Source organism: Aricia agestis, chromosome 8 (assembly GCF_905147365.1).
Source record: "Aricia agestis chromosome 8, ilAriAges1.1, whole genome shotgun sequence".
In the NCBI taxonomy this organism is placed as follows: Eukaryota; Metazoa; Arthropoda; class Insecta; order Lepidoptera; family Lycaenidae; genus Aricia; species Aricia agestis.
The window spans coordinates 591,820-605,802 of record NC_056413.1 but is presented as its reverse complement, the minus strand read 5'-3'; the positions used below and the strand labels follow the sequence as shown (position 1 = coordinate 605,802).

The window sequence follows — 13,983 nt, the reverse complement described above, 5'->3', positions numbered from 1 at the left end:
GTTTTATATATCGCTCATTTGGTACAACAACGTCGTAATTACCAATTTTTTTCAAAAATGAGTTAATTATGTCACTATGTTCCAAAAGTATATTTACACCCGGAGAAACATCGACCGTAATGTTTTTCTTGCGATTTTTCGTGAGGGGGCGCGAATGTCATTGTGGAATTGACCGAAATGGCGCCATATCTGGTGCTACAACGTCCGGACAGCCAGTTGCGCGGGGCGCCCCGCTGATTAGGATTGTATTTGGGAACTACAATGTCGTAAGGGTAGTTATGACTATCCGATGATTTTTGGAGAAACTACGACATAATTGTGTAAATTATGTCATTGTAGCCCCAATTTTAATATTAATTGATTGATATAAGACAATTTTTAGGTACCTAACTGATATAAAAGAAGACCAAACTTATTGTTACTTTTGGCATAAAGCTATGGGAGGTAGAAGTTCCTGTATTTTGAAATAGGTATCTACCCACCCTGGCAGTAATTAACATTTTAAACAGATATAATATGTCGTGGTCAACAAAGGAATGTGTTATATTTATTCTTACTAATTTTTCAGTTGCAATGTGTCGTGTTTTGATTATTTTTTTTTTCATAAAAAAATATTTCATATATCAATAAAATCAAAAAAAAAATAATTACACATTAATTTTTTATAAGAGGTCATTCTCAAAATGAAGGAGATACAGCTCGCTCTGTAATTGAAAAGGCAATGAAAAACTGAAAAATCTGGTGTAATTTATGTACTCGATCAGTATGTATAAATAATAATAGATCTGCAAAGAAAAAAGTTAACCAAATTATTTTTGAGGAATTAAATTTCAATGATTTCTGATGAAAAGTTAACGGACGAATTTGAACTTAATACTGGCAAAGATGTTGAAGGGAAAACGATTAAGATTTTAGATATAAAAGCTATTGAATTAAGAAAAGATAATAATGCAGTATACAAGCATTAACTAAAGTATGACGATGACTAAACTGAAGCTGAAATAAAGTTACAAAAACATTTTTTTTTTTTAATTAAAGTCACAATTTTTGGGACTTATTGGAACAGAAATTACAGATTATTTGTCTACCTACTTAAATCTTAAACTAATAAGTAGATTATTAGTTTATGAATTAAGTAAGTAGGCAAATAATCTGTGTTTTTTGTGCCAATCCTTAAAATGGTGATTTTAATAATTACCTATTAAGAATTTAGTTTTTGTTACGAAAATGTTTCCTTTTTTAAATGTTTAATTAAGTACCTGGTAAAATAGAAATAACTTTCTGGTTTTGAACTGATTTAAAACAATTGTGAAGTTAATTTATTAATCTACTTAGTTTTATTTTGTCGCAAATGCAAAATCCCTTAGCTTAAGCATTATTTTTTAAATATAATTCTGAGGAAACAATGACGTATTTACATACATATCGTTATATAAATGCCAATAATTTAGGTAATGTACTATGCACCGAAAAGTCTGGAACTCTAATAGAAAGAATAGGAATAAACCTTACTTTCAAGTAGAGTCGGTATATAATAAGTCTTCCCATAACGCCATACATTGGATACGAATCTTTGATTGGGTCTCCTGTAAAATTTGTAAAAGTGTAATTACGCCGTTGTTGTACCAAATGAGCGATATATAGATAAACTTTGTTTGACATTTGTTTGTTTGTTTAATTGTAATGAATAGGCTCAAAAACTACTGGACCGATTTTAAAAATTCTTTCACCATTCGAAAGCTACATTATTTACGAGTAACATAGGCTACTTTTTATTTTGGAAAATATAGGGTTCCGTAAGATATTTCAGTTTTTCGGTAACAACTAGAAAATTTACTTATTTTGCGTACGCTGCCTAAACTATAAAAGATAGAACTATACAATGCTCTAAGTAAATGTAGATCTTATAAATACCTACAAAAATATTCGCAACACGCTATACCTATCTATGTCAAGTGAGGCACAACAACAATTTTTTTATTTAAAAATCTTGATTTTTTTTATTTATTCAAACAAACATACTAACAAACTCTTCCGATTTTTAATATTAGTATAGATTATATTACTCGCTGTCCCAGCAAACGTTGTTTTGCCATATCTGGGACGGCAGTGCCCCAGCCAAGCTTTTTAGCAAAGGTACGGCCGTACCATACTTTTCTCGAAGCGGCTTTTCACACCCCTTTATGACTACACTTGGCCGTTTTTATAATTTTTCCTTTCATTGTGAATAAAGATCTATCCGGGTACCAAATTTCAAGGTTCTTAGTCTGCTAGAAGTACCGTAGAATTTTCATAATCTGTCAGTCAGTGAGTGACAAAATGTAGTAACTTTGACCATCTGTAACTATTAAACTATTTATCGAAATTTCATCTAATTTGGAGGTTAAGCTAGTTTTAATACTTGCTCCTAGTGACCGAAATTCTAAATCCCTAGCTTTGTTAACATCGAAGATAAAGGGGTGTGAAAAGCCGCGAACCGCTTCGAGAAAAGTATGGTACGGCCGTGCCATTGCTAAAAAGCTTGGCTGGGGCACTGCCGTGCCCCCAGATTAAACAATTTAAAAACAGATTCACCTAGTGTAATTCCGTGGATTTACCGACCGACCGCCTGATTAACTGACGAAAAATTGATGAACACGGTTACACCGTCAATCTGGCGTCAATCTGACATCAATCTTACCGATCTCAAGTCTCAACCTTGATGAAAATTATCAAAATATTTAAAAATCCGTCAATCCAATCCTTCAATCTATCAATCCGTGGGTTAGCCGTTAGACGATCAATTTTCCGTCAATCTTTACAATATTGATGGATCAGATTGATGAAAAATTGATCGTCTAACCTACACGGTTTTCAATTATACTTGCAAATTGCTATATATTATTTCCAAAAATACCGTATCATTTTAACTTTTATGTGCATAAAGTTAAAATTATTTCGAGAGTAGTTCTTATGCCTGTTGGTAGCTCAAGCCGCGCCGCGCCGGGGGTCGCGGGTTCGAATCCCGCCGACGAAACAAAAAGTTATCAAAGTTCCTGGGTCATGGATATGTATTAAATGTTATGTGTATCATATAATAAAAATATTAAATGTACTTATATGTATGTATAGTATAAAAGTGTTAAATATATTTCCGTTGTCTGGTACCCGTAAGCCATAACACTAGTCCTTCAGGTATTTACCACGGGGCCAGACTGACGTAATGTGAAGCCTCCATAGACATTATTATTATTATTTATTATTTTTATTTCCTTCCTTTTGTATAAGTAAGTAATAATTTTAATTATTATTATAAACGGGTATTTAGTAAAACAACTCTGTGCCCGGCCTTATTAAATATCGCCATTTGTTTTTGTTTCAAATAGACCAATCAGCGATTTGTATTTGTATTTCGTGCGTCGGCGCATGCAATGGACGTATTGCGATACCGTACCGTACCTTGTTTACAATTTTATATTTTATAACTTTTAACTTTTATGTCAATCGCCATCGGTCTTTTTAATCAACTTGTGTGCACGTCTACTAATAAAATCTTAAAATCAATTGTTTTATTATTCAGTTTTACTTGAATAATTATGGGTTTGAATAAATACAGCGATTATGGAAGTGGATCTTCATCGGAGTCGGTAAGTAAGATTTGTACAAAAATTCTTATTGTACCTGCTATGCTGCTATGCTGTATTGTACCTAAGTATAATAACTAATGTTTGCTAAAACTTTTTAATAATCATCAATATAGATTAAGTATCTTTCTCTAAATCAGATCTTAAAAATACTACGATACTAGTGTACCTACTAGAGATACTTTAGTAGGTAGTAGGAAGCGGTAGTAATGCACATCATTCGAAAAAAACTTTGGAAACATGTGCCACTTGCCAGGTTTCATTTCTGAATTCTGCGCATTGGATTATTCGTATCGCTTATTTTGTAATGTCGGCACAGTTTGCTCATGAAACTTGACACCGGATGATTAGTTACTTAATTATTATTTACTTATTAAATTATTAAGTACTAAGTATAGTTTTGCTACGACTGTGCTTTTTTAGGGTTCCGTACCCACAGGGTGAAAACCCTATTACCTATTACTAAGACTTCGATGTTTGTCCGTCTGTCTGTCTCCAGGCTGTATCTCAAGAACCGCTATTGCTAGACTTAAAATTTCACAGATTGTGTATTTCTCTTTGATTATAATATTATACACGTCAATCAAAGAGAAATATAATCAAAGGTATTTCTATTGCCGCTATAACAACAAAACTAAAAACAAAATAAGTAAAATTACAACATGTAAGTACTTACTTACCTACTTGAACTTTTCAGAAACTCTTTTAATGCGTACTTTAATATTTAATAATAATTAATAATAATAGAAAATTAAGAAGGCTCCCATACAGAAAAAAAACAATTTTTGGTTTATTTTTGCTCTTTAACGGTAGGTACAGAACCCTTCGTGGGCGAGTCCGATTCGCACTTCGCCGATTTTTCTGTTTTTGTGATGACTATGCACTTTATTATCGTAATAATAATACTTATTACGGACTGCCGGCTACGGTTTCTATAACACGGTCACACCGACCTCACTCCTCAGTCCTCAGAATACAGCAGTGCTATTCTCTAAGAGCAAATATTAAAACAGCCGTAATTACATCGGCTGTTACAGCCGTGTGATCGAGATTGGTATTCACTTGTTTATGTTTTCTAGGCTGTTCGATACTAGCGCCGCGCGGCTGTAAGCGGGGTGATATAGAATCACTTTTTGACATTTCATGTAAGAAATTCGTATTCTCTAATGCCGGCTCTTGATATAGGCGAACGCGTTGGCCAACGCGTCTGCAGACGCGTTGGCAGTGCGCTTGCAACGGCGTTTGTGAGTAATCCACACATAGGAAGGTCGTTCAGTATGCTTTGGATCGCGCCAATGTGCGGACGGAATACGGATTCAAAATGGATGTTTAGTCGCTAACAGCTGCAGCTGTTTATTTATTCACAGCTTATAATTACTTTGTAAATGTGGACAAGAAAAAGTTTTTAAAGAGTATTCTGGAAATAAATAAATAAAAGGCGAGAAAACGTAACAAACAAAGAAATAAACTCACTTTTACATAATATTTTATAATATTAAAATAATATAAGTAATTATTTTATTACCTACTTATTATTTATTAAATTATTACATACAAAAATTATTACATATTATAATAATTATCATAATTATAACTCCGGGCAAACTGATCGCGCGGCCTATGTGTGGATGGAGCGCGAAGCTTGCGACAAATGTCCTTTGATCTTTTGCCGACATTTCCGACCCGCGCGGCAAGCTCGCAGATGGGTCGGCCAACGTCTAAATACCTACGGCCAACGCGCGAACGCCCGTTCTACACATTGGGCCAACGCGTCTGCAGACGCGTTGGCCAACGCGTTCGCCTATATCAAGAGCCGGCATAAGCTCAACAGCCTACAGCTTCGATTACAGCCTCGGCGAACGCCTACAACTTTTAATGTCAAACGAAAAGCTACTATTTCGTGGCTGTCGCCAAAGATTTTGTATGATTTTGTACTTATTTACTTACTGAAATGTACACCCTAATTAATGCACTGTTTTAATTTTTTTTAACGTTTAAACCGAAATTCAAATGCTAAGTCACTATAAAAATAAATCTTACGGCTTACCTCAAAAAGTCGCTAGAGCCCGAGTCCCGACTTCCGAGTCCCGACAATGACAAAATTGTAACTCCACACACAAAAATCTTGAAATTCACGTTTTGTATAAATCTTTCTAGTATCTAACTTTCTTCTACATACTAAACAGCGTTTTTATCGAGTTTTTTTACACTTAACTTAGAGCTTGTATGAACACTGAGTACAAAACATTAAACATACGCGGGTACATAGTTACATACCAAGTATTCAATATTAGTTAATTTTTACGTAGCACTTCAAGGTAAGAATCCAACTTTCACGAATCTCAGACAAAGACTATTCAATGTTTATGAAATATTATGTTCCACGAAATATTTCAAGTGGTTGGCGCGGGTCACTCGAGCCGAGGTACACTACTCTTATCGCGTAGCTAGTAGAAATTCTTTTTGTAAACAGCAAAACTAAAGCTATAAGTATTTAAATGAAGTTTCATCTAGGTATTTCATGTCCCTTGGTTTGCACTTTTGTTTACATTCTTTATATTTATTTATTTATAAATTCTTTATTTGCATTATAAACAATATAAAATAACAAAAAACAACATTAGGCAAGGAACATAGCAAATAGGCGGCCTTACCGCTTTCAGCGGTTTCTTCCAGGCAACCAAAATATGGTGGCAGAAAATAATGTGTAAGTGCTAAACTTAAACAAAGAAAAAAAAAATATCCTCATATATTTATAAATTTGTTTACATACGTAAGTGTAGAAGGCCAAGCGAGTTTTTTTTATGCGACGAGTAACTCAATGGATACGAGGTTCATATCTTGGTACTTTAACTTTTTGGATATTTTTTCGATGCATTAATAATTTTGTCTATTTGAATTGGTTCAAATATGTACTACAAATGATTATTACTATAAAAGTTCTAATAATATAGAGTTTATCGGGACAAAATAACTAAAATTCCTAAGACAAAAATGTATCTATAGTCGAGTCCACTATCTGAGCCGCAGCCTCGCCGACAGCCGCAGCCGAGACATCGTCGACGAGCTAATAGAGCTTACAGAATACGAATTCTACAGCCGTGGTAACAGCGAACGATGTGACGGCTGCCACATCCGTGATAACAGCGGAGAGCACAGCCTTAACGTGTTCCTTAGAGAATAGCCTAGCTGAACAATCTGCATCTACATTGGTCATAAAATGCCATGGCGGCCGAGAATGTTTCTTTTCATCAAATCAAAGTCTTTAGTATACTTACTCATACAATAATACAGTATGACAGTGTGAGTTGTGACTTGTGACACGTCGTCTAATCTAATCCCATGCGTTGAACTTGTGTTATGGCCACGAAGGTTATGGCAATCAGACAACAAATGCACACCGAACAGTCTTATCCTACAGCATATTCTCACAACACTCTCACATTCACAAATCACGCAGTCATTCTTGGCGGCGACGTGACGCGCGCTTCATTGGGCCTTCCCTGAAATCTTCGGTAAACTACACCGGCCGGCTAGAACTCCGCCTCGAGAGTGGACAAAAGTTTTGTCGGTACTCTCACCAGTCACCACAATTTCGATCTGTAAAGAATTAAGCACAGTTTCGCACTACTTCCGATCCGACTAATCTGAACCCCTGAATGGTCATGAATTCATGATATAGCGTACCTACCTACTGCGTATCAATTATCATAATAATAATAATATGGTTAACTAAAGGCAGTGGCGTAACTACAGGGTGGCATGGCTGGCAAAATGGCACGGGCCCCCGACCCAAAAGGGCTCCGGCTCAAGAGGCCGTGAGTTCAAAAAAAAATTATAGTAAATTACAGTACATTGTTTACTGATACGGCCCTATCAATTTTCCACAGACCCCGGATTTATAGTTACGCCACTGACTAAAGGTATAGTTACATATTATTATTAATAACACAGTAATAATATACACTTTTCATGCACTTTTTCCGTTTATGTTGCCCGTCGGCCGTCTGTCTGGCTCAGTGGTACTCAACCTTTTTTCTATACACAAGTCACGTTTTGATCTTTGTGCCACGGACGACGCGGAGGGATCGCAACCAACAATTTTTTAGGGTTAAATAATAGCATTCTTCAAAATTAGCGATGTAAAAGTAAAAAATAATATTACGATTTTCAAGACGACTGCAGCAGCACGTCTACTTATTTCCCTGTGGACGTGAATTTAAAAATGGTTTGACTTCACGCTGACCACTCATACATACAAGTCCCGGCGCGATAGGTATCATGAATACACTTTGAAAGTCGGAAGAACGTAGAAACTAAGATGACTACCACCGGTCAGCTGTTTTGACTCTTGTGTACTGCGCACTTGGGCACTGCATAAAATAATAAAATTGGGCGTGCGCCCGTCGCGGCCAGTGGCCACCCGCGAGTCGCGAGGCGTGCTTGTTTCATGTCATCCCATAGAGCAGCGCTGCATTGAGCGGGTCAGCCGTCGCACGATTACTATGGCGAGCGCGCGGCGCGGGCGCCCGCGACGGGCACACGCTCAACGCAGCAAACGCCCTTACTCCTGCTGCTGGCCGGGTTTTAATGGAACCGGCCACCGTCACGGTGTGAGAGCTATTACTATTGTTGCAGTCGTCGCCATGGTGTCTCCAGGACACGTGGGAGGAGTTCCACTCGCGGCTGCGCGACCACGACTTCCTCAGGCCGAGGTCTTCCAGCTTCACAGAACGTGAGTCTGCAATACTTGTTAAACATCATTTATAATATTGTTTATGAGTGTTGGGCACTTTATTGAAGTTGATTCCTAGGTAGATGGGGGACCTACGTATTTTGGACGCGTTATGTCAAACCCAGCCAAAAAACGGAACCCTAACCAGCAGATTTTTTGTATAGGTATTGGTAGGTTAATAGTTATACAGGGTGTAACAAAAACAAGTGATAATACTTTAGGGTGTGTACGTGTTCCTTGTAGAGAGTTCACTGTGAAAGTAGCAGCGCTGAAAGACCAATTTTTTTTTTTCACTTTTGTATGGGAAAACTCGTGGCGCTCGGGCCCTTGCCCATACAAAAGTGAAAAAAAAATGTTCGTCTTTCAGAGCTGCTACTTTCACAGTGAACTCTCTACAAGGAACATGTACACACCCTAAAGTATTATCACTAGTTTTTGTTACACTCTGTATAATTTAAGAGTCACATTGTCGTAAAAATAGAACAATCAAAACAAAATGTTAGGACCATCAAATCAAAGTATGAAATACTTTCTATCTCTGTTAAGTGTTAGCTAGCACTTTCAAGATTTTTCGCAGATAAAAATGTTGTTTGTCTTATCAAAATGAAGCTACTCACAAAAAATTATGTTGTAGTAATCAAAAATAAATTTATTCTAAGGCTCCCTGACTATTCCTTTTTAAGCAATAATAATGTTAACTATAATGATCGTCTTTATGTGTAGTGGACGTGAAGAGCAAGCTGGAGGCGAGGATGCAGGAGTTCAAAATGAACGGCTTTGACTCCCCGTACGACCCTGACGAGAAACCGCAGACCACTAGTGAGTATTCAAATTATTTCTTATGCACCAGCACCACTCTGTATTTTAAAAATCTAGATGACGCCTCGCAAAAATTCGTAAATCGCTCGGGAACCGTACATTTACACCATGGCGTGCGGCGGCTCAAGCCGGGGGTCGAGGATTCGAATCCCGCCGACGAAACAAAAAGTTTTCAATGTTCCTGGGTCATGGATGTGCATTAAATATATGATATAACTTATAAGTAATAAAAAATTGAAATATATGCTTAGGCCATAGCATAGTATATAATGTAGAAGTATTGAATACATAATAATATATTTCCGTTGTCTGGTAAAGTGTATAAAAATGAGTACTTTTGAAAATGTTTGTGTGTCAATTTATTAAACAAATTTTACAGTTCCAGTGTTGGGTGTTGGGCCGTCGTATCTCCGTCAGAAGTCCTGGCCAGCGCCTGAAGTGACTCCTACACAGGCGCTGCCCAGAGTTGACTGGACACCGTTACCCCAGCCGATTGAAGGTCAGTATGTAGACTTTTTGTCTATGCGAATTGATTTGATGACATTAAAATATCTACAGCCAAACAGAACCTCCTATTTTTTGGAAATAAGTTAAGAAGTAGCCAGCCATGCATGGCACATCTTCACCATCCTTCGATTGCGGATTCTTGGAAATCTATTGTTCTCGCGGCCACATGTGGCCGCTGCCCGCTTGGGAGTACTTTTTCGATACTTTTAACGCTTCAAGCGTTAAAAGTATCGAATAAGTACTCTTGTTATAATTATAAGTCATTTGGAGCTACACAAGCTCTTGCTATCATTTTTTGTTAGTTTAAACAGTTGAATTTATGTGTTGCTCAGAATGTATGATTATATTGTAGTCTCTCAACTTAAATTTAATTTTGAATTTTATTATAACTCTGTATTAAGTGCGTTGATATTAGTATCATTATTAACAGGTAATAATATCGAATTTCATGTAAGTTCCAGCAGTGGATCTTCCCAAAGACCCCGTGTCCGAGTCCTGGGAGACAATCACCGAAGACCAGATGAAAGTGCTGAAGACTTTGCCCAGCGGAGTCCTGTACGGGCTGCTGAAGCAGATTGAGCAACACCGGGAAGTGTATGTCAACCAGAATAAACAGCACCAGGTTGGTTATGCTTTGTTTTACCCTCCCTATTAACCCATCAATCGACAATGCTGCCGCTTTTGCGGCAATTGAAAATCTATTGTGTCTGCGATACCCACGATGGAGGTGCTACTTGTTACTAATATAATATATTCTGTGGTGCTACTTAAAAAAATATCCACACCCAAACATACAACCTTACCTCCTCCTTTTGGAAGTCGGTTGGAAATAAAAATTTGTGCAATGTATAACTATCCAAGCTTGGCTGCCTTTGTCTGTCTATTCCAATTTTCCAAAAATCCAAATTAAAATCAATAAAATATTAAGTACCCTGTAAAATATTTCTACTTTTAATAATTGGTGTTTTGTTTATCTTTGTTAGGCTTGTAGTCCTTATCATCAAATTATACTTTGAGTGTAGTAAATAACATGCATAATGAATATTATATGTACTTGTTACCATTGTATTTTGTTTCAATGACCAATTGGAAGTTTTCAATTCTTTTAATGTATTTAATCAGCTACCAGTTGATTTTTCATGCGGTTTACGAAAAAGCCATAACTTGAACAAAGCAAAAATTTGGGGACACGTTTGTTAGATGTTACAGAGGAATATCAAAATATGTGTGGCACTCACACTCAGGGACTGCCGCGGTAAAGCTATTGCATAGCATCTAGTCTACACGCATACGTCTAGTCGCACGCACACAAACATGTACCTAAGCCTGCTAAACTGAAACGACGTTAGACGATGCACGGCTTTCAACGCCGCACCGCTGTCGGAGTGGGGGTTGTTAGGTCAATTTTCGTTATGGAATTTCTTGATTCGTTCGCCGCGCTAAAAACCCACTAAAAAGCTATGCAATAGCTTAATTTCAAATTGTAACTATGGGCATCTGGTCTCTGCTATGGGTGTTAGAACGTGCTGATTTCTAGTAACGAATATTTTTTTACCATTTCAGATGGAGTGCCGCTTCTGCAAGAACAACGGGGAACGCGCTCCGTTCTATCGCAGTCACTCCCTGCGTGCGCGCGGCCGCGTCACGTGCCCCGTGTTACGCGCGTTCGTGTGCCGGCGGTGCGGCGCGCACGGCGATAACGCGCATACACTGAAGTACTGCCCGCTGGCTACTGCTGACGGTGAGTGTGGTTGACCTTTATGTCATAAGTCATAACCTTTGTTATGCTAAAGCCCATAGGCCCGGGACACAAAAACACGATACGACGTCGTGTCATACCACGAGTCACGACGCGGCGTCGTTTTACGATGCGACGTCGTGTCGTGGGAATCCACGACGAGCATCGTAAAAAACTACGACGCGACATCGTGACGTGCTACGATATACCTACGGCACGACGCCGCGTCGTAGAAACTCACGATGCGTCACGTTACGATTCCCACGACACGACGTCGCATCGTGAAACGTGGTACGACACGACGTCGTATCGTGTTCGGTGTTTATATGTCCCGGCTCATGAGTGGTGAGGGGTCGTTTTATTACAGTGCTAAGTGCTACGTGTTTGAATGTTGGAAATTGAGTTACGACGTTACATAATATGAAATAACTGTGCACGAACATACACAACGTAACAGAATGAGGATACATCAAGACTCAAGGACAAAAACCCATAATGCTTTGGGTTTTGCCTTTGATGTTTTGTAAGATACTTATGATTTTAGTGTTACTTCCCGCATGTATACTATACTCCACTCGGGCTAACTTGTCGCTAGCGGTCATTGACTCCCTGTCAAAAACTTGTAATTTTCCATATAAAACCACGATTGACAATATATGGAAAGTGGCAGGTTTTTGACAAGGGGTCAATGACTGCTGGCGACAAGTTAGCCCGAGTGGAGTATAATACCTATCTTCCCTACGTCCACAGAACGCAAGCAGTCCACAGCGATAATGCACAGCGTCCGCATGGCGTCCGGCAAGCGCCGCCAGCCAGCGCCATTTGACCTCATCGACGACTACATGGTGCTTCGTCCCACACCGCCCCAAGTGCCCCAGGAGCCCAACTCTGTGCCCCAAAACTACGCCCCACTCGACCCCATCTGGGAGGCGTTGGAGAGGAAGCTCATGCTTTAGTCCCCGAATGATAGTCCAAACCGCAACTAACTGATTATGACGATTAAAATCATGAGTTCATGCTTAAAATTGATTAAGGACTTCATCGCAATTATTGTCTTGATTATAGAAAAGATGATCATGAGCCAATTCTTTAGTCTCAAAATCAAATCCGTAACGTCTGATTGAAGTAAGTGAAATCATGTTTAATCCACCCCTTTACGAATAAGAATATTTACAAGCGAACTATTTAACGTCGATTGTCTTTTGCGCATTGGAAAAGCTGCTAGCAGACTTTGTATGCAGCTTTTTCAATTATAACAGTCTTTGGACAGCGGACCTAGAATAGTTATGTCTTGGTAAGTATCCTTATTAATAAGGGGCAAATAATAGCATCAATATTACTCCTTAAATTAATCATGAACCATCCAATATTCTGATTTCCCATTTTGGGAGTTACTGTGGTTGTAAAGCGAAATCTTGCGTGAAAAGGACTAAACCGATTTCTATGTTGATCATAGCGACCGATAGATGGCGCTGAATTATTTTTATAACAAATGATGACACATTCGTGCCGAGTATTGTATTATTAATTTAAGTTTTGATTATTTATAATAATGATGATAATGTTCTTGACTAGTTTTATATGATTCTCTAGCTTTTGATATACGCGTTTAGTGAATAGATTTTTGTATCGATTTTAAATGTTACTCGAAATCGAATAAGTATAGTTAATTATAATATAGTTTTTGTATAATATATACAGTATACAATATATATTTTACAACACAATGGAGTAGCATTTCTGAGGCAAATGTTGATGCATTGCCGGCTAAAATGAACTTTTCCATTCCAAAAATAAAATGACAACAACTATAAGTATTTGACGAAACACAAATCTTTTAGATCAGCCTTGCATTGTAGAAAATAAATTGCAATAGTGATTATTGAAATATTTATTTTCTTTTTCTATAATATCTTATGTTTTTTTTCTATGTATTTTCCTATAAAAGCAGTTTTATTTTATTATTATCATGTTCTTTGATATTATTATCTTATTTTTTGAGTTCTAATATTGATTATTAGAAACTTGTTGATTGTTAAACGGAGATTCGTTTTTTTAGTTTTATTTTTGTTTTTTGTTGACTTCGATATTATATTTGACAGTTCATAATATTATTATGGTGTTGGTGTCTTTTGGGATCAATAAATAATATCTGGAAAGCCTTGTTTCTTTGCTTTACATATCTAATATAATGTAAGTAATCAATTTACCACACAAAAACGTATGAATGAATGAAACTAATATAAGTCAACTTCTGGTATGGCGAATGCTACGAATAATAAAAACTGAAGAGTAGTCAAAAAATTTGTTCCGATTCTACAAAATGTGACCCGAATACATGCATACTTTATGCAAAAAGAGGCCCGAATACGACATGCAAAAATTTTGAAGTGACAATTATTGTCAACGGCTGTAGTGTTTCGTACTATATTGCCTTATTTTAGTAAGCGAGAAGGAACAAAATTCAAAACGATTGAAGTATGGGAGTTACGTTTCCTTAGTTTTTATTATTTGTAGGGCGAATGGCATAATAATAAATAAGTCCTACTTAACATGGTATG

The 13,983-nt window shown here is 37.3% G+C and overlaps 1 protein-coding gene across 4 annotated transcripts; it reads left to right on the top strand.

Moving 5' to 3' along the window:
* The first annotated feature begins 3,408 nt into the window (after positions 1-3,408).
* LOC121729385 lies at positions 3,409-13,311 on the top strand. Of its 4 annotated transcripts, none has more exons than XM_042117880.1 (7): positions 3,409-3,626; positions 8,262-8,358; positions 9,082-9,177; positions 9,563-9,676; positions 10,140-10,306; positions 11,248-11,425; positions 12,173-13,311. In XM_042117880.1, exons 1-7 carry the CDS (start codon positions 3,576-3,578, stop codon positions 12,376-12,378), a joined length of 909 nt encoding a protein of 302 aa, XP_041973814.1. In that variant the 5' UTR covers positions 3,409-3,575; the 3' UTR covers positions 12,379-13,311. The 4 variants fall into 4 exon arrangements, with proteins under 4 accessions (XP_041973814.1, XP_041973815.1, XP_041973812.1 ...); XM_042117881.1 differs by having other exon boundaries at positions 9,557-9,676; positions 10,149-10,306; XM_042117878.1 differs by having other exon boundaries at positions 9,557-9,676; positions 10,146-10,306.
* Positions 13,312-13,983: the final 672 nt, after the last annotated feature.